At 40.7% G+C, this 25,223-nt stretch overlaps 1 protein-coding gene across 3 annotated transcripts in view; it reads right to left on the reverse strand.

Annotated features, from left to right (window-relative positions):
* Positions 1–25,223, reverse strand: part of LOC127628153 (gamma-aminobutyric acid receptor subunit beta-2) — a 172,493-nt gene that overhangs the window by 12,602 nt on the left and 134,668 nt on the right. For all 3 annotated transcript variants that reach the window (XM_052104872.1, XM_052104871.1, XM_052104873.1), the window contains exon 6: positions 5,156–5,293. In XM_052104872.1, the coding sequence (XP_051960832.1) occupies positions 5,156–5,293 (138 nt within the window). The remainder of the gene's footprint in view (positions 1–5,155; positions 5,294–25,223) is intronic.

Genomic DNA, 25,223 nt, shown 5'->3' on the forward strand with positions numbered 1-25,223 from the left:
CTTAGGGTGTACTCACACTAGGAACCTGTTCCGTGCCTGAGCACGTATGACCCTCACATCTCAGTTTGTTTGACTAGTGTGATTGCTCCTTCTGAACCGTGCATTGGCCTGCTTCAAGAGGTTGGCTCAGGCATGGTTCAGTTGGCTCAGGCAAGGTATGCATCTAGTGTGATCGCTAACTGTGACCGTGCTTGGAACTTGAAACATGACATCAATGATGCGACTGGGCAAAGGGATCACGTTGGTCTATGGTGCAGGTGCAGTGTTTTCTGGAAATTTGGGCAACTGGATACAACACACAAGAACACATAAGATATTTGTTAAAATTCGTGACTATCTTCATGATTGTGGATACCAAAGAACCATTGAGCAATAACGTGACAAGCTGAAAAAACTGTTCAGTATTTGAATGTACGGATTGCACTCCGTAACTGGCAGCTCGTCGGACGGAAAGCATAAATTCCAGTGGTATGATGCTGCCAATGTGAGAGGGTCGTGTGTCACTGCACCCCAAATGACTCAAAATAAGCCACAGAGTAAGTAACGTTACAATGATGGATTCCATTTCTTCCAGTTTTCTTCAAAACAAAAAGTTGCATCGTATTGACGTAAGCGTGCTCAGGCCCAGAACGTTAAGTGCAATTTGAGTGCAGGCCAGCGGGAGAGTGGGGACAATCGTGCTTAGGCATGGTACAAGACAACTGGACCTAGTGTGAGCATTTAGGACTTGGGATAAAACACATGAAAATGTGCTTTGTGATATTCCAGCACCTATGGCTACAGTACACTGGAATGACCCAGAAGCTAAAAAATGAAGAGTTGCAAGGAGTTTTGGCATTGCAGGTATTGAGTGATTCCTTTGTGTGAGGGGCTCTAAATCAACACTGACCTCTTCCAAAAGATCCAAAATGACATTTCAGGATAGCTGAAACTTTCTCTACGTCTTCGTAATCTCCGTACTCTAAGTCTACACCTTGCCACAATGAAAGCAGCCATGGTGTGCAGCCTGAATAAAATGAATACCTGTCTTTCAATCGTAGTAAATACCTCTTGCAATTTTCAATTCCGTAATGACTTTCAGGCTTAATAAATCATTTTGCGGGAGCTAATTTCTCTATTTGCATTGACACCGCCCTGTATTTTGTGTGTGAATGGAGGAAGTTTTAAGCTCTGAAACTTACAGTATGTTTATAGTACAATGACTTTGTATATGTCAAAATATCAAGGAAAATTTTATTCCTTGTGATATGATCCCTTTTTAATATGAATAATATTTTGAAACAAGACAAAATAATATCGGAATGTCATATATTTTCTGTTTGTAGACATTTTTGCTGTAGCTAGGTGTGTCCTTGGTTTGTCCTGGGCAGTGATGTTGTCCACTGTTCTTGAGAAAAAGCCTCCCAGTACTGTAAGTTTTTCAGTTTCTTTGCATGTTCTGCACTTTTAAATTCTTCCCTACAGTTGCTCAATGATGTTGAGATCCAGCTTTGCCACTCAGAACAATTGAGGGACTCATAATTCTAATTACTATAATAACTATTATAAAATTCTGCAAGCAGTCTTTCATTACCTGTGTGGGGCTCCTCCATCATTGAGTTGCTCTCGTTTGTCTCTGATACCTACTGAAGCAGAAACTGAGCTCTTCATATGTGCATGAGGGGGAGGGGTGTCAACATCAAAGTGTGCTAGTAAATAGGGCAGTTAGGTTTCTCAGGGGAAATTCAGAAAGAAAAGAAAAAATCGCAACACTTTACAATAAGGTTCAATTCATAAAAATTGATTAATACATTCGGTATAATGAACCAACAATGACAATTTTTTTACAGCATTAATCTAGGTTCATGTTTCATTTAAATATATATTGTTTATGGTTAGGTACTGTTCTTTTATAATATATGACCAATGTTAATTCCTACAACTTGAAATGTAAAAAATGTATTAGTATACATAGACATTTACACTGAACAAGTTTATTTTACATTAGCTATTGCATATATTATCCCCATAAACTCTATGGACCTGCCACGGGTCCAAAGGGGGGCACTACATGATGAAATAATATTACGCTTAAAACGTAAAAGTCACTGTATACATAAGTCAGGCATACGAGGGATCATTGGAAAGCTTAGAATCTGAATTTGTCAGAGATAATCATCAATTCTGCATTTATGTTACTTAAAAGAACAAAATAAGACCTCAAATCATTCCCGTTGAAAATTAGCATCTCTAGAGGTAATGGGGTAGAAATATTTATATGAAAATAACATTTCTTCACATAGCACCTAAAAGTCATTTATCAAACGAAAGCACATAGAAAGTCTGCATGGTAAGTATAAGCAACAGAGTATGGTGAACCATCGGACCAGATGACATTCCATGAGCCAGATTATGGCAGAGCTCCTCTCTAACATTCAAGGCAAAGAAAAGCTCCATTTTGATTGGATCGTGGCAGGAACAACACAAACAAATGTCTCGGACAACTGCCAGACACCCCTCACAAGGTAGGAAAGACCTTACAACAAGTCGGAAAAGACTTTTCATTGGTCCACGAGTGGTTTCTTAGCAACCTCTCACACACCCCATCCTAAGGTTTTCCAGAGTTGAGATAAAGACCATAATTATCTTCAAGACCTCTTAAAGCAGCATTAACTTGATGATTGCACCTTTGTTCTGAGTTCCCAGCTGTTTGAGTTTTGGAGCAACAACAGAATAATAATCAACGTACTGAGTACCCATCTAGAGGGTCGTTAACTGGATACACGTCTATAACACTTCTCCGTTCTGAGTTCCTGGCTGTTCGAGTTTGGGAGCTATAACAGAATAATAATGAACATTCTGAATCTCTTGCCTGAGTGCTAGGAGATGTAACAGAATACAAACCAACCAACGTGCTATGTCTCACTCCATGAGAGAGAGGATAACAGATCACCCAACGTTCTTAGCCTCCAAACAAGAGAAGATTGACCAAGTAACAAGTCTCCAGAGACTACAAGAGACTATTGCAATGCCTAGTTTGGTATCCCTATACCAGGGATATAACTACAGCGACAAGGTTTAGCTCTGACGATCAAACCTTCTCTTCAGTTTCGTGTATCTGCATGTTCCAGATTGCAAGAACCCTCATGGTGCTTCAACGAGATCAGCATTCCTCAGCTCCTTCATGTCCAAGGCTGCTAAAACAGTGGCCCTGAGCCCCAGTGGAAGATGTCGCTATCATCGAACTCATCAATCAATCAAGAAGAACATATATACTTTGCCTTTACTACATCCAATTCAACCACTTGCATCTTTCCATCCTTTGCACAGGATTTAACTTATCGTTTATTTGATTGTTTAGCATATTAGTACCATTTTGTAGTTTTTGTTAGTTATTCTTGTTTATCTTTTGCAAATAAAACTCACTTTATTACAACTGTGTGTTCATCATATTGATGATACAGAAGAGCTCTAAATGTTTAGGCCGAACTCAGATGACCAGCTCACACCAATTTACATATTTCTAATTTATTGAATGGTCCATCTGGATAATTATTTTACTATTAAGGTGAAACTCCTTAGCTGGTGCTCTGAGGATGGAGGGATATTAATAATAATAACAACACACACATACACTTTAAATGAAGAGTGATCAAAAATCACCACATATGTCTTGTGTGAGGCCCAGTTTACTGCCAGGGTAATTCTCACTACAAGAGTATTAGGGGTTAACTAACATTAACTTATTGAATGTTTTTGTAAAGTGTTACCCACAAATGTAACACTAATTAATTCATACCATTGGTCAGTTCATCACGTGACCTGATCTCTTTCATTTTCAATGAGTGTGCATACGACCGGAAGTAAGCATGCACACACTCGCATTTTTGGGGGAATTTTGATATTTCAACCTCAGTTCCTATTATACATCTACAATGCTCTGTGTATACAAACTAGCTACACTCAGGACATTCAGGACAAAAATGTCCCCATTGAAACCCATTAAAACAGCAATATTTGATCCCAGTGCCATTAAAGCATAAAATCATGATTCTATGATAGTATGCTTTCATTCCAGAGCCCTGACTTCAAAATTAAAATTTCTCATGTTTAGCCTATGGAGCAAATACATGCTTTTCCCCTATTTTCTGTTTGCTGTATTATAGAGCACTGCAGGCCAAATGAATAAATGATGCAGCTAAAATTGTGTGGGTGTGTTGGTATGGATGTCAGAGTGTGTTTTGCATGTGTGTGTGTGTGTGAAAAACAACAGTGGCAGTATGTAAACAAACTGGCAAACTGGCATTAAAAGGGTTAAAATCCTGAAAATGAATGAATATTTGGTAGTTATGATCAGGACTGATGTTGGTTAAAAAAATTAACTAATTGAAAGTGGAAAATAAAATGAATATAAAATATTATTATGACAGTTTTTTGACGCAGACATTATTTTAGAGTATTTTTAATTGACGCACAAGGGATAATAGTGCAACAGTAGTTGTAACATGTAAAAAGAATTGACTTTTGTGAATACGGTGCAAACTATAAAAAGCATGGGAACTACATGATTATTAAACAGGTCTTTTAGCAGGGATGATAATGATGTAATATCAATATGCATGTAACTGTGCTATGCTAACACAGACAGTGGCTGGGTAAACTGGATTAAGGGTGGTTAGTAAGTAAGACACAAGTATTTGTGCTAAAATACTCTGCACAACCATGATCTTACTGTAAATTCACTGACAGTAGTCTAAAGTTTTTCAGCTAAAATCGGACAGTGCTTATCGAAATTCAAACAACTTTCCACAGTGGGCGAAGTTTTGGAACTGATATCCACAGTTCAAATGTCCATAGAGTGGCACCACAGGCGAGTTGTAAAGCAAGTCGTTTTTTAGTTGTAAATACAGTAATACAGTGATGAGAAATGCCAATTTTATTAACAATACCCCCCAACCCTAAACCTAAACATAAGTGGAGGACACATGTAATCTTAGAATGAAAATGCAACCTGCAAATTGTGCTCATCATTGTAAATGTGAACGCGATTAATTCCTGCTTGTCAGTAACTTGGCAGAACAAGTTGATATCAGGGTACCAGAACACCAGTAATGTATGATCATGGTGGCACAGAACCATCTCTGTAGGCTCTATAAGTGTCCAGAAGTGCTTTTACCTGTAGAGAATACCACATTCTTTGAGATGAGTTTGTAGTCGACGATGGAGAACTGTGGCAGCTCTATCCTCTCAACTCCTGTTACTGCATTGTCTCCACCTCGCCAGTAAAACTCAATATCATCCGTGGTGTAGCCATCTGAGGAAGAAACAAGCACATATTATTATAACAGATATGGATTTGTCTGTGTAGGGTGAATTAGGAAAGTCTTGAATATTGGGTAATGTGCAGGACATCTAACCTCTGAGGTGTCATTAATTGCTTCTGAAAATATGGATTTAATCACAGTAGCCATATGTATTACTTATATGCTGTTTCTATGTGCTTTTTGGTGCTTCAAAGTTCTGGTCACTATTCACGTGCACTGTATGCATGATATACTGAGCTGAGATGTTATTTTAAAACTCTTAATGTGTTCTGCAGAAGGAAAGTCACTCACATCTGGGATAGCATGAGGGTGAGTAAATGATGAGAGAATTTAAATTTTTGGTGAACTATTCCTTTAAACTAGGTCTTAATTCAATGAAATCAAAGGACTTTAATTGCCACATCAGAACATCAGAACATGAGAGAAGATTGCTGGAATTGCAATAACAGCAAAGCTCACTACACAGTATTAAAATCTGCATTAGTGTAGGAAATGTAGTCATTCCCAGCCCATTAAACAAATGAACACACTTGCACAGCTATCAAAGGTTGATTAGTTAGTGACCCAAAGGAAAAAAAGATGTTTATGAAGCTTATCTTGCAGCTGTGGTGGTATCTGGGTAGATGTTACATTATTCAGTAATAAATTCTAAGAAAATATAATGTGTTATAGTTATGAAAATATAATAACTGGTTCTTAAATGGACAGATAGATGTTATGATCAGTCAGCTACAGTCCAGAGCAGAGACGTAATTCATAATAACTTTGCTCTTTATCAATAATTGAACATGTTAAATCATGTAAGGCGTGCTAAGATGTGAAGAATTTAAAATCATGAACAAAGTAATCAAGCTCAGCTGTGAACATTTACTAAACATCTCAGAAATGGACACGCATTGGATGTTATGATGTGAGAGATCCCTATTTGGGGCACTCTCCAAAAATGTCTGACTTACAATATGTTATGATATTATTGCTAATGACTTCAAAAAAACTTTTGAATTCAATTCAGTTTTCTCACATCCTGAGATTGTTACTAATCATGAAAGACAATTTGATTTTTGCACTTTATTTATTGTATTTCATGTGACAAATTCTTATAAAAGGTGATTTTTAAGATGGTGCCAATATCACACACAATCGCACAAAAAATTACTACATCGTTAAACGATTTCTTTTCCAATAAAAATCTTTCACACGAGTGTTAAACAATGTGGAAAAAACACATTTAAACATCATTTAACTGTGCACACTTTTTACACACTATTTACATCTTATAGTAATGCTTAAGATGGCAAAACAATATAATAATACAAAATAACGTAATAAATATATAATTAATATAATGTAATGAATACAAAATACAATATAAATAAAAAACAAATAAATTATTAAATATATATATATAAAAAAAACTGTAAATGTCATGAAGTGATATTAAGGCGACAAGACTAGCCTGGAAAATTTAAATATTGTTTAATAATAAAAACATTATTAAAATAATAAATATAAACTTTTAAAAGTACATATTTTTTCTGTTTAATAAAAAAAAATATAAAATGCAATGAATAATAATAATAATAATAAAATGGCATGAAGGGGTCAAGATTAACCTGACAAATTAATATATTTAACTAATAATAAATAATAATATAATAAATAAAAAAATAAAATGTTTGTTTTTAAAAAAAAAAAATACAGTAAAAAATGTTATGTAAAATTAGATGTCATGAAGTGGTATGAAAGGGTCAAGAGTGGCATGGCAATTTAAATTATTTAATACATAATAATTAAATAAACATAAAATTTTAATTGTTTAAAAATAATATATACAATAAAATTAAATAAAAAAAAACTGTAAATGTCATATAGTTGTACGAAGGATACAAATTAAAATATGTATTTAATAATATAAATATATTAATATAATACATGTAACTTTTTAAATTATATATTTGTCTGTGTAATAAAATATATACAATAAAAATATTGTTAATAATATTAATAATAATAAAGTGTCATGAAGGGGTCAAGAGTAACCTGGCAAAGTAAAAAAATTAACTAATAATAATATAATAAACCGAAAATGAAAATATTTCTTTTTAAATAAGAATATAGTAATAATATTATAATATAGCTAATATTTAAATAATATGCAAATGTCATGAAGTGGCTTGAAGGTATCCTGGCAAATTATTATTATTTTAAAAGTGACAAACTATATAATTGACATAATTAAAAATACTATAATATCATTTTTATCTTATAAAAAAAATATGTTATAGAACGATGCCTTTTATATGGGAATTCTTATATATTTGTAATCTTTATCATGAAAAGACCCACTTTTTTGTCAAAAGATTTTGAGTGTGACACATCTGAATCATTATTTCATATTTTGGGTGAGTTGAGGTGGAATTGAACCTGTATTTTTAGAGAACAGAGAATAAATGCAAAAACAAGCCTTGGGTAAAACTCAATATCAAGTCAAATCATACTGCATTAATATTACTGACCTCAGCTGCAGAAAAACCACCATAAATATTCCAGTAAAACATGTGATATTTCTTTGCTTCATTGCTCTTAGTGCTGAAACTGGCAGAAACCTGAGCAGTCAGCGCATGCCAACCAGATTGTATCTGATCAGCAATCTGCATCAGACCAGAAAACTCTCTTGACCTTGTATCATTCACTCGCAGCCCTCATGTCATTGTCAAGTTATTAGACTGACAGGTAAAATACTGAAATATTGACAAGAAAATACTGTAGCACAATGTCACCACTTCAAGGGATAGTTCCTGATAGATCACCCCAAAAAAACAAACAAATCTGTTATCATTTACTCACCCTCATGTAATTCCAAACTTGTATGGCTTTCTTTATTTTAGATGATTTTTAAAAAATATACTGGCCAGACTTTTCTATATAATAGGGATCGGCAAAAAAGTAAGTCTTCTGAAGCCATACAGCACAGGATTTATGTCGTTATTCTTTGAAAGTCTTCCCCTCTGCTATAGCTTTCAAATAAAACATGGAAAATTGTCATAAGACACACAAGAGCCAATGACATTTGGCATTGCGTTGCCCTTTATGTAGTACTTATGACTTATGCAGTCCATCTCGGTGCTTCGTCCCAAAGAAAGATTCACGTTTTGTGTTGCACAGAAAAAAGTACATATTTGAAATATTCAGAACACCATGAGCACTTAATGATGACAGGATTTTCTGGATGAACCACCATTAAAGGGGTCATTAAAGGGTTAGCATTTATTTTACCATGTTCCTCGAAGTTCACTTATAATATAAGTGCAGTTTTTTTGCACAAAAACCTGTCATATACTGTATTTGTAAAACATTATAATTTTCCACCCTCATTCTGACCCTCTCCCAGAAACACTCAATTTTGGTGCTGCTTCTCCTTTAAGAATTGACAGAACAGTACAGGCCCACTGTTATAATTGGCTCACTGCTCTTGACAGGCCTGCTGTCTCTCCTTGCCATCTCACTGCTCAATGCTGCTGGGCGGGCTATGGAAGTGATTAACGGTAAAGTAGGCGTTGATATGTTGCTGTTGAGGCAGTCAGATGCAAACATCTTCCACAGTGTGACATCACAATGTGGAAGATGTAGAGAACGAGTCGTTTTGGTTTCAACATTTGCTCTTTTTGCAGTGAGGAGGAAGATTTGAGTTCTGAAACTTACAAAATGTTTTTATAGTTGTAATGATTAACCTGTCTTGTCTCTCTGTTGCCCCCTTGTTTTCTATCTTGTCACTTTTCACTTCTTAAGTTTTCACTTTAGTCCCTTATTTAATTCCATAGTCCACCCTGTCTCGTTTCACTGTTGCCCTCTCGTTTTCCATCTTGTTGTCACTTTAGTCCTTTATTTGATTCCACAACCCTCTGTTAGCGTTCGTATTCACTGTTCATTGTTTACACCTGCCCTGGTTAATTTGCCTTTGGTTTCTGTTTATCACCTTGTTACCTTGTTTGAGTTCTGTTCTTTCATTGGCCACCTTTCCCACGTTTGTCTATTTATACCCCGTGTCTTTGTGCTGTCTTTGTCGATCGTCGTTTGATGTTAGCCTGGTGTGTGCCTCTCTCCCCAGTTCCCTGTTTGTGTCTACCGTGGTTTCCTTATCGAGTTTACGTTTCTTTTCCCCATCGTGGGTTGTTGCTTTGTGTTTTGCCCTGTCTATTCAGCTAAATAAAGTTCAAACTGCATTTGGATCCGCACCTCTTCGTCAGCCTCGTTACTCAGCATTACAGAACGATCGACCACCTATGGATCCAGCAGTTTTTCAAGCTGAATTACGATCTGCTCAGCCTGAAGCAAGGGGACCGACCTATAGAAGACCACATCCACGACTTTCTGGCTCTGTCAAACATTTCAGACTTTCCTAATTACTCTCTCGTGGTCTTCTTCCGAGGCAACCTGAATGATGGGCTGAAGGAGCGGCTGCCACCGGCAACGCAGCGACTGGACGCTTGACGCGTTCGTTGAGGAGACCCTACAGATCTGCGGTTCTCATCTAACTGTGGACATCATCGAGGAGAACCCCGTAGCGCCTCCCGCAGAATTGACCCTCCATTCGCCCGTGGTTCGTCCTTTCGCGCCGGTCAACGAGCCAGCGCGGTCCTCCTCGTCTGCCCGGAGAAGGAGGAGAAGACGGGCTTCCGCCTCCCGGCCCACGGATGTCACGGTGAGCGAGCTAGAGCCCACGCATGTCACGGTGAGCGAGCTAGAGCCCACGCATGTCACCGTGAGCGAGCTAGAGCCCATGCATGTCACCGTGAGCGAGCCCGAATCCTCGCCAACCACGGTAACCCAGCCAGTGCCGCAAGCCTCGACCGTCCCTGAGCCAGCGCCTGTAGCCTCGACCGTCCCTGAGCCAGCGCCTGTAGCCTCGACCGTCCCTGAGCCAGCGCCTGTAGCCTCGACCGTCCCTGAGCCAGCGCCTGTAGCCTCGACCGTCCCTGAGCCAGCGCCTGTAGCCTCGACCGTCCAAGAGCCAGCGCCAGTAGCCTCGACCGTCCAAGAGCCAGCGCCAGTAGCCACGACCGTCCAAGAGCCAATGGCCGTGACCGTCCAAGAGCCAGCGCCTCTCGAGCCTTCCAGGGCTCCTCCTCCCGAGCTTTCCAGAGCTCAGCCATCCGAGTTTCGAGCTTTCCAGAGCTCAGCCATCCGAGTTTCCGAGCTTTCCAGAGCTCAGCCATCCGAGTTTCCGAGCTTTCCAGAGCTCAGCCATCCGAGTTTCCGAGCTTTCCAGAGCTCAGCCATCCGAGTTTCCGAGCTTTCCAGAGCTCAGCCATCCGAGTTTCCGAGCTTTCCAGAGCTCAGCCATCCGAGTTTCCGAGCTTTCCAGAGCTCAGCCATCCGAGTTTCCGAGCTTTCCAGAGCTCAGCCACCCGAGTTTCCGAGCTTTCCAGAGCTCCGCCTCCCGAGCTTTCCAGAGCTCCGCCTCCCGAGCTTTCCAGAGCTCCGCCTCCCGAGCTTTCCAGAGCTCCGCCTCCCGAGCCTTCCAGAGCTCCGCCTCCCGAGCCTTCCAGAGCTCCGCCTCTCGAGCCTTCCAGGACTCCGCCTCTCGAACCTACCAGGGGTCCGCCCCTCAAGCCTCTCGAGCCTCCCAGGGCTCCACCTCCTGAACCTCTCAAGCCTACCAGGGCTCCGCCCCCCAAGCCTCCTACGGCTCCACCCCCAGAGCCTCTCGAGCCTCCTGCAACTCCGCCTACGGGGCCTCCTACGGCTCCGCCTCCAGAGCCTCCGATTGCTCCGCCTCTCGATCCACTCAAGCCTCTGACGGTTCCGCCCCCAGAGCCTCTTGAGCCTCCTACGGCTCCGCCTCTCGAGCCTTCCAGGGCTCCGCCCCTCAAGCCTCTCGAGCCTTCCAGGGCTCCGCCTCTCAAGCCTCTCGGGCCTTCCGGAGCTCCGCCTCTCAAGCCTCTCGGGCCTTCCGGAGCTCCGCCTCTCGAGCCTCCCAGGGCTCCGTCTCTCAAGCCTCTCGAGCCTCCCAGGGCTCCGTCTCTCAAGCCTCTCGAGCCTCCCAGGGCTCCGCCTCTCGAGCCTCCCAGGGCTCCGCCCCTCAAGCCTCTCGAGCCTCCCAGGGCTCCGCCTCTCGAGCCTCCCAGGGCTCTGCCCCTCAAGCCTCTCGAGCCTTCCAGGGCTCCGCCCCTCGAGCCTCTCGAGCCTCCCAGGGCTCCGCCCCTCAAGCCTCTCGAGCCTCCCAGGGCTCCGCCCCTCAAGCCTCTCGAGCCTCCCAGGGCTCCGCCCTTCAAGCCTCTCGAGCCTTCCAGGGCTCCGCCTCTCGAGCCTTCCAGGGCTCCGCCCCTCGAGCCTCTCGAGCCTTCCAGGGCTCCGCCTCTCAAGCCTCTCGAGCCTTCCAGGGCTCCGCCTCTCAAGCCCCTCGAGCTTCCCAGGGCTCTACCCTTCAAGCCTCTCGAGCCATCCACGGCTCTGCCTTCCGAGCATCCTCCAGAGCCTCCTGCGGCTCCGCCTCCCGAGCCTTCTGCGGCTCCGCCTCCAGAGCCTTCTGTGACTCCGCCTCCTGAGCCTTCCTTGGCTCCGTCTCCTGTGCCTTCCTCGGCTCCGTCCCCGGAGCCTTCCAGGCCTCCGCCTCAAGAACTGTCTACGGCGCCACCGCCCTCAGCTCCGCCTCCTGAGCCTCCAGAGCCTCCCTCTGCTCCGCCTCCTGAGCTTTCCAGGGCTTCGCCCCCCGAGCCTCCTACGGCTCCGCCTCCAGAGCCTTCTAGGTCTCCGCCTCTAGAACCTCTTTCGGCTCCGCCTCCTGAGCCTCCCTCGGCTCCGCCTTCTGAGCCTTCTACGCCATCGCCTCCCCCGGCTCCACCTCCCGAGCCTCCCTCGGCTCCGTCTCCCGAGCCTTCCACGGCGCCGCCTCCCAAGCCTTCTACGGCTCTGCCCACAGGGTACACCATGGCTCTGCCTGCCTCTGCTCCGCCCCCAGGGTCTCCGCCCCCAGGGTCCTCCTGCGGCGCCGCCACCCAAGTCTTCGACTGCCCCGCCTCAGAGGTCCTCCTTGGCTCCGCCTCACGCGGCTCCGCCAGCTCCCCCAGTGGCCACACCTCCCAGGTCCCCTGAACCGGCCATTGGCCCACGACCACCTCCCAGGCCACCGAAGCTGGCCTCTATCCTGTGGCCTCCTCCCAGGCCTCCTGACCCGGTCCCTGTCTTGTGGCCTCCTCCCAGGGCTTCTGACCCTGTTCCCGTCCTGTGGCCTCCACCCAGGCCTCCTGCCCCTGTTCCTGTCCTGAGTCCTCTTCCCTGGCCTCCTGACCCAGTCCCTGCCCAGTGGCCTCCTCCCAGGCCCCCGACCCGGTCCCTGTCCTTGCCAGGTGGCCAGCTCCCGGGCCATCTAAACCGGCCTCTGTTCTGCGGCCACCTGACCCTGGTCCCTTGACACACCCCCATAGACTGCTTGCCTGCCCTCTCGGCCTCCATGGTCTACCAGTCTACCCTCTCCACCTCCCTGGACTGCCTAATGGCCCCCGTGGACTGTCGCAGTGCCCCTTGTACCCCCGTGGACTGTCTCTGTGTGTGTGCCCCTGGTGCCCTCATTTTGTTTTTTCTTTGTGGGTCTTTTTTGTCTTTTGTGTTTTTTTTATTGTTTTGGATCGTCTGGAATCCGATCTTTAAAGGGGGCTATGTAATGATTAACCTGTCTTGTCTCTCTGTTGCCCCCTTGTTTTCTATCTTGTCACTTTTCACTTCTTAAGTTTTCACTTTAGTCCCTTATTTAATTCCATAGTCCACCCTGTCTCGTTTCACTGTTGCCCTCTCGTTTTCCATCTTGTTGTCACTTTAGTCCTTTATTTGATTCCACAACCCTCTGTTAGCGTTCGTATTCACTGTTCATTGTTTACACCTGCCCTGGTTAATTTGCCTTTGGTTTCTGTTTATCACCTTGTTACCTTGTTTGAGTTCTGTTCTTTCATTGGCCACCTTTCCCACGTTTGTCTATTTATACCCCGTGTCTTTGTGCTGTCTTTGTCGATCGTCGTTTGATGTTAGCCTGGTGTGTGCCTCTCTCCCCAGTTCCCTGTTTGTGTCTACCGTGGTTTCCTTATCGAGTTTACGTTTCTTTTCCCCATCGTGGGTTGTTGCTTTGTGTTTTGCCCTGTCTATTCAGCTAAATAAAGTTCAAACTGCATTTGGATCCGCACCTCTTCGTCAGCCTCGTTACTCAGCATTACAATAGTACAATGACCAATGTGTCAAAATTGTATTTTATCATGACATCACCCCTTGAACTACCACCATTACAAAAGATTGCTGTTAAAATCACCAAATTTTTTAATAATTTTCAATCAAAATAATTTTGTTGGTGTGAGTTAGATGTGCACATGTAGGTGGATCATGAGCAAGACGACCTAAAATGTGATGGATTGGTCTCACTCAAACTTCAGCCCTTCTGCAAAAAATGACATGGTTCATTGTACGTATTGCAATAGTTTCCTGATGAAATGAAACCTAGAGGTGCTACACCAACACATATCCTTATGTGAATGACTTTTATTCGCTTTTACACAAATCACGATTAAAACGGTAGATCAGTTCACAAACACAACTTGTTTTAGCGCCATAGAGTGGGCATTTTACAGTTTAACTGCCGTGATATTTGTTAAGAGCAACGTAATATCATTTTGCAATATTGTTGCCACTTTTAATGGTACTTTTAATGTAATTAGGCTGTGATTTTAAAAGAGTTTGATGGTAGCATGTCGCTAAGACAATGACTCAATAATCAAATTAGCAAAGATTAGGGTTAGGTTATTGTAGGTTAGGGATAGGTTAGAATTAGTTAGGGTTAACCCTTACTCTAACCATACTCCTAAACCTAACCCTCACAAAAAAGTTTCTGCATTTTTTCATTTTATTAAAACGTGGTTTAGTATGTTTTTTTTTAAGCAATTTGATTTATGGGAATACTAGAAATGTTCACAAACCACATTTATAGCATAATAACCACTTAAAACCACCCACACATACACACACACACATGCATATTTGGTAAAATAGCAAATTCTTATAGAAACGTTTTGCTATTGAATTAATTCGATTGATAATAAACATTTCTCTTGTTCCGTTAATTTCAAATTATGGGCAATGTTAGGGGGTAACGCGATAAAAGTAATGTGTGTTATGTAATCAGATTACTTTTTTCGCATAACGAGTAAAGTAACGCAATATTTTTTATTTTTGACCATAATATCTGAGACGAGTCTCTTCTATTTAAATGAATGGGAGAAATTGGAATGCCCAACCAAGAAGCTCTAACACCCAACAGTCAATGGATGTAGAAAGGAAGTCTCGCCTTGCAGGTAAAAGAGCCAATCACCTTTTAGATACAGACATCGCCTGTCAATCAACTTGCTAACGTGCATTTCATGTTTTACAGTATACTATAACTGGGAGAATGGGATGAGAAAAGCTGACTCTGGATCAGTGGCTCAGAGCAATGTTCTACAATGATTGTGTACACAGAGAAAATGTCTTAGTTTCTAATAATGTTCTACATTTTTGTTTTATAATAAACAAGTAGTTTGATTCTTGAAACAAACCATTTTCAAGACATTAAAGCATAGCATTAAAAAAGATTCCATTCAAGTTGTATTAAAATACGGATTTGAAGTTGTGGCGTCTGTACGCACCATGGATCAACTCAAAACAAGCTGCACTGAGATGACTTAAGTTAAAAAATATTAATTTATTCATCAGACTTATTCTTTGAACATGTTAGGATGCATTCCCCAAAGAATTTTATCCTTACTTCTGAAGAACATCTTATGGCACTTTTCCACTGCATGTTACGGTTCGCCTCAACTCTACTCGCTTTACTTTTCTGAGCTTGCATTTCCACTGCAGTTTAGTGTCACATCAACGTGGGTGGGATTACAGGCTGATCATCATAGTTGCGCCACCTCTACTGCCGTGACATCATCATAAACACGATTAAAACTGACAAAAACAATAAGACAACCGCTAGCTGTTAGCTACTAGCTCATTGTGCTGCATAAAGCAGTTGTTGCATGGTGATTTTGCACAAGCGTAACAGTTAAATTGGCCTGGTTGTTTTAGAAGCAAGCTATCCAGTAGCTGGTCAACTAAATAAAGTGAAGCTTTCAATCAGAGTATAGAGTTAATGTAACAAAACATACCATCCTCCATCATGGCTGAGTCCAAGGCACTCTCCCTCCCATTGCTCGCTGGTTTAGATAGCATCCATTTGGTCGAACCACTTCCACTTTTCCTTGATGGTTCTGTAGTCACTTTTATGTTTTTTTTTATTTTTTCCTACACTGTTTGTAGGTCTGGAGGTAGCCCGGTGGTAGCTGACTTGTTTGTTTCACTCATCGCTAACGAGTGGACCGTCTACACCTCGTTTATTGACCACGTCGTGGTTTTGCGCACAGTCATTTATTTTTTCACAGTTCGAAAGTTGCATGAACAAATGACACAGTTATCGCTGTTGCTAACTTTAAAACTAGCAGGTTGATGTTGCGTGTTGGAAATCCAGAGACGCTGGTAGTCTGCAGGATTTTGACGTCACATTTATATCGGCTCGGCTCGCTTGGAACCTCAACTGAGGTGGTACTAAAAAAAATATCAGGTACCAGGTACTATCCACAGTGGAAAACCCCCCAAAAAGCGAGCAGAGTCGAGTTGAGTCGAGTTGTACTGTGCAGTGGAAAAGCCCCATTAGTGGTCTCACGCATTGTCAATGGGTTCTGCATATGATGACGTATGATGCAGCTTCAAGTGCTGGACTTTGCTGCTTGAGGTAAGACAGTGGTTATTCTTCATTATTCAAATAGGTAGGCATGAAGTTGGAAAAACAAATCATGCATATTCATGTTATTGATTCTTCATTATAAATATGATGTTAAGACCTAATTTATAAATATTGTTTACAATGTTGTTTTGACATGAGTGTTGTACAGCAGCATGCATGACCTATAATGTCTCTTGTATGCAATGCATGGTTTATTTGAATGGTGTCATGAACTCCCAGCAAGCAATTCGGCCTCCAAACACGGCCGCCTCCAATTCCCACAACACAATGCACTACCTCGATCCCAATCACCTGAACTCTGATCAGCCTCATCTGCAACTAGTCACCACAGTTATGACTGCACCCTTAATAAGAAACCCTGTCACTTATGTCAGTGTGAAGTATATGTTGTATTCCCTAGAGTTTAACATTGCCAAGCCTTCATAGTCTGCCAGATACCTTGTTATAGTTCCTTTGCCTGTTTTGACCATGAGTTTACTTCTAGCCCTGTTATGTCTGTTTGCCGATCGCCTGACCTTCTGCCTGTCATCTTTATTGGATTGTTACCTAAACTTCATTAAACTCATACTGCACTTGCATCCTACTCTCCTAGGGATATTTCCTGACAAATGGAATGCATAGCATAGCAGAAGACTGGCTGTGAGAAAAAGTTAGGCAAAAGTAAATTACGTTTTAGTTTCCATAAAAAAAAGGTTTCCGATTTCAGAAAAAGAATGCATTTGTTATAGAACTCCTATCATGTTAGGTACTTTGGTCATGTACTCGTTAAAATGTCAAAATACCACACATCGTACAACTGAGCAGAGCTGCCATTGTGCGATTGGCCGAAATGAGTTTATTACACATGCAAGCCAAGTATACTCTCCTGAAATGTATTTTATATTAATAATTGTAAATGTATTTTATTAACACAAACTGTGATTAATACTCGCATAATATTAAGCATGCAATATAACGATCATGCAATAGGGGGCATCTAGTAGCATCTAGCCTTTTTTAATTATTACAACGATGCAGCCTGCGACACCTTATTTATAAAATAGTTTGGACACCTCTACAAGTGTCATAATAAGTAAATGTGAGATGAAACAATTTCTCAAGTGTCGACTCCTGTGCTCTTAAGGACTCTTACCCGCAAGTGCAATGCTATATCAGTTGAACTACTGTGCAATTTGTTCACATTTGAACAAGCTTCTAAATTTAGTTCTTCATGTAATGCAAAAGTTAAGCTTACAATTCATGCGCTTTAGTAAAAGTGTTTAGATGCCATAGGATAGCACTGTGTGAATAACAGAGTTAAAAGTGTTTATAACTGATAACCTGACATTTACTTGTGATTTGTGTGAAAGTGAATAAAAGTAATTGTTTGTTGTAGCGCCTCTAGTGTTCATTTTACGTGCAAAGAGCCACGTTAAAATGTAAGTAACATGATTCTGAGACTTGGTTGGATGAAAAGGTATTCTGCTCTAGGTTGGTTTAGCTTTCACTGCATCACTCTGTAAAAACAAACATCATAACATCATGACATCACAGCGTTTTGTGTGGTCAGTTTGGCTATTCAAAGCCACTTAACTCCATTGTTTCTATGTCATTGAGCATGACTTTGCAAATTAGCTTTTGCTGGCATTCCTGTCAGGACTCTTACATCACTTCATTTGAATCGCTCCAATAGCTGTGAACCTACATAAGCCAGAAATCCACCATGAGGAGAAGGAAGAGGAACAAAGGAAAAATTACAATATTTATAGGCCCAGTTATACGGGGGTGCTAAGCACTCTCAAACGAACCTTAGAGCACCCTCAATTGCAGATCAGGGCAAACTACTGCCCGCGGGTCGATTTATCATGAACGTTTTTTATTATATCTTTAATTTATCTGGCTTTTGGACCTATCACGCATCCACAAGCTTTTAATATGCTCAGGATTGCCAGATAATAGATGCAACATCCCAATCAGTGATTTATACTTGTACAAATAGGAAATACCTTATGTCATTCTTAATTTATGCAATCTGGCAACTATGCATGCGAGTGAATGTGCTTTCTCCTCTTCAGAAAATCGCACACCCCTGCTCAATTGAATATGTAAAACTAATACTGTAAATTGGCATGCAGATTTCCTTGAATCCTAGCAAACACACAAACATCCCTACATTTTGCGAACCTTCTACGGAAGGATACAATAGAGCCTGTCCCTCCAGCCAAGATGAGGAAGGAGTTTTACAGCCACTTCATCGTACCCAAAAAGGCGGCGGGTTGGGGCCAATCTTGGACCTGCGAGTTCTGAAACGGGCCTTGCACAGACTCTCATTCAAGAGATGCATTTTATGGAATGTCCGGCTTCAGGATTGGTTCACGGCAGTAGACCTAAAGGACGTACTTTCATGTCTCAATTCTTCCACTACACAGGGTCAGGCATACCAGTACAAAGTCCTCCCCTTCGGCAAGTCCTTGTCTCCTCGCGCCTTAAAGAAAGTCGCAGAGGCAGCCCTTGCCCCACTAAGGGAAGTGGGCGTCCGCATCCTCAACTATCTCGATGACTGACTAATCCTAGCTCACTTGCGGGACATGTTGTGTGCACACAGCGACCTGGTGCTCAGGCACCTCAGCCATTTGGGGCTTCGGGTCAACTGGGAAAAGAGCAAGTTTACCCCGGTTCAGAGAATCTCTTTTCTCGGTATGGAGTTAGACTCAGTCTCGATGACAGCGCGCCTAACCAACGAGCACGCGCAGTGGGTGCTGCACTGTCTGCATGCGTTTAGACAAAATACACTGGTCCCACAGAAATCCTTTCAGAGGCTCCTGGGGCATAGAGTATCCTCAGCGACAGTCACGCCACTTGAGTTGATGCATATAAGACCACTTGAGCACTGGCTGCAGACCCGAGTCGAGAGACGAGCATGGCGCCACGACACATTCTCATCACGCAGGCTTGTCGCGGTATATTCAGCCCCTGGTCAGACCTAGCATTCCTATGGGCAGGAGTTTCCCTAGGCCAGGTCTCCAGGCATGTCGTGGTTGTCGCGACAAATGCCTCTCAGCGTGGCTGTGGCGCCGTGTGCCCAGTTGCCGGCCCTTCAACAGGCCCACAACTGTCTTGGCACATCAACTGCCACATTGAGCATTATAACAGACATTATAATCAATTATTAAATTCAGTAATGTTGTACTATATCGAATTTTCATCTTCACATCAATGCACTCCTTCTAAACGCATCTAATAAATAAATTAAAAAACGTCATTTAATTTGGGTGCCATTTGCACACCCTGGCACACCTGTGGCTCCGCCACTGGAAAGATCTGACAGCAGACCAATTACAGCTTCTTATGTGAGAATGGGTACTCACATGAAAGATTTAAGGAGATTAATAAGGATTAAAAATAAATAACCTGAAGTTAGTGTGCACTTTAGTAGTGTGAACTTTATAGGGCCTGTGTCCCCAAATAAGAGGAAAGGATAAACATATCTATCCCCTGAAGTCAGGGTGGAATTGAGGGTCGACAGCCCTTGGAGTTGTATTTTACAATTCTTATTCATATGAATCTAGATCAAGAAGGAAAATGTCTCCTTCATCCATCGGCAACTCCAAATAAATGTTTGATCCAGATTGTTCAAAGCTACTTTAATCCTATTTTGGTGTGCAATCAAAATTGTCCATAAATTTCAACCTGTGCATGGTAAAGAATATTCTTTACTTTGCCAGATGAATCAACACAGAAACAGGGACATCTACGTCACAAAAAGAGAGAGAGAGAGAGAGAGAGAGAAAATGAAAGAAACCTAGACAAGTAAAGTTCTCTGTAAACTAGAGGAGTATGCAGTCACAGAATTGGTTGTGATAGCTACCTGGCTATATATGTTGTGCTTCGGCAGTGCAGAAAATTTGAGTAATATGCAGAGGCCTGGTAAAACGAGATTATGTCGTCAAGGACAAAAAACTGTTAAACACTGTGCAAAGTCACTTCTATGGAAAGACGATTAACCCTTAAATGCATGGGTGTTTGCCAAACATTATTTTATTCTATCAAAAACATGTCTGTCAAAAATGGATCTACAAAATGCCCAGATAGTGTCACATTTTCAGAACATTTTGAAGATAATTAAAAATAATAGAATAGAATATATTCTGATATATTTCAATGTTTATTTTTCATATATCAAAGAGATGATGAAACAAATCTAGAACAGGATTAATTGCTTTCACACTGATATATCTTGAGAAGCAACTGGCTGTCAAACACATATTGAGCTACACATAACACATAATCTACATATAAAATACACGTATGTATTTTCTCAGGCACTTATTGAGTCTAAATAGATGCACAACTTACATAATTCCAGTAGTACACACAAAAGACAATAGTCATATCATACTATTTATGTGTTACACTTGCAATAGTTTACTTCAGTGTTGTTTCTTCATCAAATAGCAAAGTCAAATGTAAATCAAGTCAGTCAATGGCACATTTGTGCCACATTGAATAAGAAATAGCATGTATATTATGTATGTGTACACGCATGTGGAATCCTGATAATTGACCACTGTCACAGAGAATATCAACATAATATAGTAGTCATTTGTCTTATATATATATATATATATATATATATACACAACAGTTAGTTCTGGTCCTCAAATCTGATTGGATGAGACATGTTCCTTGAGCGCTGATGGTCTGACACCATCAGCACTTAGACACTTCTCTGTGTGGATCACTCTGCTTGTGTTCATGCTGTTCTAAACTAAAGTGTAAGAGTAGTGCATATGTGTTAAGAGCTACTGTTTGTCTTTGTTTGACATTACATATGTTAGCCAGCAGGTGGTGGCAAAAGATTTTTGTGTGTAATATGAGACAGTTAGGTGATGTGAAGTGAATCCGTGTCAGCTAATGTCTACATAAAACAGCCCTTCATGATCGCTTGTATTACTACTAAAGCTAGGAAATGGCTTTAAATGGCTTTAAACGAACAACTTCAGCATTACAGCTCATCACAGCTGAGAGACACAACAAACTGATTTATTACACAATAGGTGCTGTTTAAAATGGAGGAGGACATTGCAGTTTCTATAGTGATCAACACTTGTGCACCAGCTACCGCGAAATAGGGAGAATTACCCCCGCTTGGATGCTATTTTTCCACTGAGAAAGCTGATCTTCAGAAAGCTGACAGCATCTCTACTTGGGAGTGGCAACACGAGATCACACACGCTCCGTCTCTCTCACTCTCTCTCGCACACACACACACACACACACACACACACACACACACACACACACACACACACACACACACACATTTATAAAGGACATTGTCATCTTATGTTAAAATTCAGGTAGGATTCTATAAAGTCTGTATATGCCATGCACTATAACAGTTTTCTTAAGGCATTATAAAGGTATTAATGGTGCTTCCATACAAATCCTATTAACTGGGCTAACTGGATTTTTTGAGCCCTCCTATGGTATTCGGCCATTTTTGACTGACATAAATTTACCTCATTTAATAAAAATGGTTTCCATTATCTGAGCAGTGCAAGACTTGGTGACTTTTCCTCCATTTGCCATCTGAACATACAAAAAAGCAAAAAAAAAAAAAACATGGGCTTGAGTCTAAGTAGTCATAAAAAACAAATTACACTTTTGGTATTTGCGGTCAACATTGACCGACCATTGAAAATGAATGGGAAAGACCAAAAAACAGTGCACTTTTTTTGGTCTGTCAAATACATTCAATAAATCAGTGGCAATGCAGAAAAAACTCAAGGGTGAGACTCTAAAACATCCTCAGTTCAAAACATATAAACACACTCACATAATTACACACACACAAAAATCAACTGGTGAGTCTATAACATAGAGCTTTTTTCTTTACTAAATAAATAAATCAGTCCCAATGCTAAACACACACACTCAAAAATGAAGAGGTGAGACGATAATACACAATGCAGAACACACAGAGAACCCGGGCATCAATTAGTGGAGCTCTACAGCCATCATTTTGTCAAAATACATGTTTGCAAAAACATTTTTCCTATAGAAAGTTTGAAATTGCAAAATGTCGCTGCAGCTAAATCTTAACATGATGGATCGTGACATAGTGAATCATAACGTGTCACGGTGTGTATCTTATCATGAAGATTATCGGCGATACGCAGCTCTATTAAGAAGATAATAGAGTTTGTTTTTGTGAGATAAAGATGGATCGAAGTGAACAAAAAGGTGAAAGAGTGAAGTCTTAGCCCAATATACCAAAGACTTATCGCTAGATTAGTCAATTATCAAAATAATCGTTAGTTGCAGCCCTAGATACAACAAGTCATCAGACTACACAGTAGGGGACTACAGCCATCTACTGGCTATTACTGGAATTAATTTTTTTTTTATATTCTGTTCACCAGATGCAGCAATCTGCCACCAATTTATGTCACATTCTCATATTTTCTTCATGTTTCAATTTATAGAAGTGTAGGTTCTGAATTTTAATTTGTTTTACATTTGTATATGCAAATTAATGGTCAAATTTTGAAATGTACAATAAGATAAAAATGTCCAAAAAGAAATGCATAATTTTGTTGTTCTTAATTCAGGGAAAAAACAACGTTATCATTGTTATCATCCAAAAAAAATTTGACCCTTCCAATAATTTGCAGCCAATAATGACCGGAAATACCAAAGGAAGGTGCCATTTTTCAATACACTAGGAGGGTTGATGGGGATATTTTAGAACAGAAAATACTGATATTAAAAGAATAGCTATGCCATTGTTTGGTCTAGAGTTTAATGCTATATATTATAATTTTTCACAGACAATCAGCTTTGTTTTGTTTTTTTAGACAGATTCTACATCCCTGATGTGGTTAACGTAGCAGCTAGGATTACCTTTACAGAGCAAAATCAATTGCTTTAAAACTCAAAAGAACAGCAATAAGATCAAATTTGCAGTTGGTTATCTCACTATCCATTCCCTAAAAAACTCTAGGATGAAAAAAAAAAAATTATTAGTTTTGATTAAAGTTAATACAAGTATACTTTATACTTTTTAAAATAGTGCAATCACATTTTAGAATAACAAAATAAAGCGACAGGAAATTCTGTCAGTCACTTACTTTCTACTTTTGCGGCACTGCATAGGTAGCCCCACCCATAGTGAAATCTCATTGGTCCAAATCCTTTTATTATTGCATCTTTATTAAAGTTACATTTAGTCTAGTTATGCGTCACAGCAGATATTTGTTTTATAGTTATCCTCAGGGCCAAGCCACTGTTCTTTTTCCATGCATGATATTTTTGCAAGACATGCACACAGTAGCCACCAGCTACAGAAAGAAACACAGTTTTTTCTATTTATCTATTTATTGTTACCTACAATATGTTCCACAAACAACTGTGCTGTCTCTACTAGCAGCTCACACATCCAATTAGTGCCGAGGACAAATGTGTATACTACAACTTTTGCACTTCTGTGTTCACACTAATTAGGATACATTTCATGCCCTTTTGAGGTGATATCTGCAATTCCATTTAGCTTTAAAGGTAAAACATATTTTTGAAATGTCAAATTACATTAACAAAGGAAAATACATTCAAATTAAATGACAATGCAATAGAGTTTTAATGACAAGGATGTTTCCAGGTATTGAAGTTTAAGGTGTTTTATATCTTCTTTTAGATATCAACATTTCAGGCTACATCCACATGAATCCGGATACATTTGAAAACAGCGTTCTTATTTTCGAAATGGTCTCCGTCCACAATGCTGTTTTAAAGCATTTTCCAAAAGATGCTCATCCAGACTAAAACGGATGAAAAATATTAAATCCCCTTACTGCGCATGCAAAACATTGCCATTCCATGTATGGTCTGAAACACAACTCTCGTTGTGTTCCATCGCTGGACAGCAATTCCAAATAAATTTCCCTTCGTCTAAAATGTTTTTTATCTTTAACAAAACTAACAAAGTGAATAGCAGGTATGACAGCATCATGAGACAGCAAATAGATAATTGTTTTCAGATATCTCGATTGTCCCTTTCCACACTATAACGTGAAGTCATCAATTTCAAATGTATCCATTTGAAAGAGCGTATTTGAAAAGCTCTGTTTTTGCTGTCAAAAACATCATCTCATTGTGACTTGGAAAAACTTTATCCAACCCAATAACTAGTTCCTACTCTGAAGTGCTAATTGCTGCAAGCTGGTGAAATAAACATAACATTGTTTCCTGGTGGACTGATAAAAACCTGCATTTTCAGAATCCACAAAAAGTTGTGTTGCAGTTAGCCAATTAGATTGGAACTACTTCAGCATCTCATGCCATTTTTCTGTGCAGTATGCATCAGAAAGTCAGTGAACAGACTGTGGGTGGATTGAGGGTCACTAATGGCCCATTAGCTGCCCTGTATGACCCTATCTTCAGTGCTAGTACTGAACCCAATGTGTCTGCCTTACCTCTTCCACAACTGGGTTATCTTTAGTAAAGTTTACTAAAAAAGTTGAAACTTTCAAGAAACTTGAAAGAGACAGAGTTTGCAATAGAAAAAGACTAAAAACCATTTAGACAAAAGTTCACATAATTCTCACAGGATTTGAGATTATAGGCATACTCTGCTCACAGACAGGGCGTCAACACAGGCTGCCATTTCACTCACATTACATTTGAATACACAATGTTTTTTGCCCTGTGATATTATTTTGATGACAATTACGTGAGCGTGACTCATGTGCATTTTTTTATTTCACTTTTTGATTTGTAACTAGTAGCACCTAATTAAACAGACAAAATTATTATTCATTTTTAAGAGTAAATAGTTTTCCTAAAAACTGATGTCCACATATGTGGAGAGTGGGACTAAGTTGTAAAATTTTAAATAATACCAAGCTATGGAAAGTCAGATTTCCCCTTCTGTCACTCACTCGACATTGTGGCAAATGAAGTGACACAAGGGGTCTTCCTGGGATGCCAAACGTACCTCTGAACCTGATAAAATGCCAATGTCAAGTTGGCAGACGGGGCGGGAAGCGGGGCAGCGAGTGCCAATCAGAATTTTTCTTCGGAGCCGAACGGTTGTGCAACAGCAAGCTGAAGTTCACCACTGTTTCACACACCTC

This window comes from Xyrauchen texanus, chromosome 34 (genome assembly GCF_025860055.1).
Source record: "Xyrauchen texanus isolate HMW12.3.18 chromosome 34, RBS_HiC_50CHRs, whole genome shotgun sequence".
NCBI lineage: Eukaryota > Metazoa > Chordata > Actinopteri > Cypriniformes > Catostomidae > Xyrauchen > Xyrauchen texanus.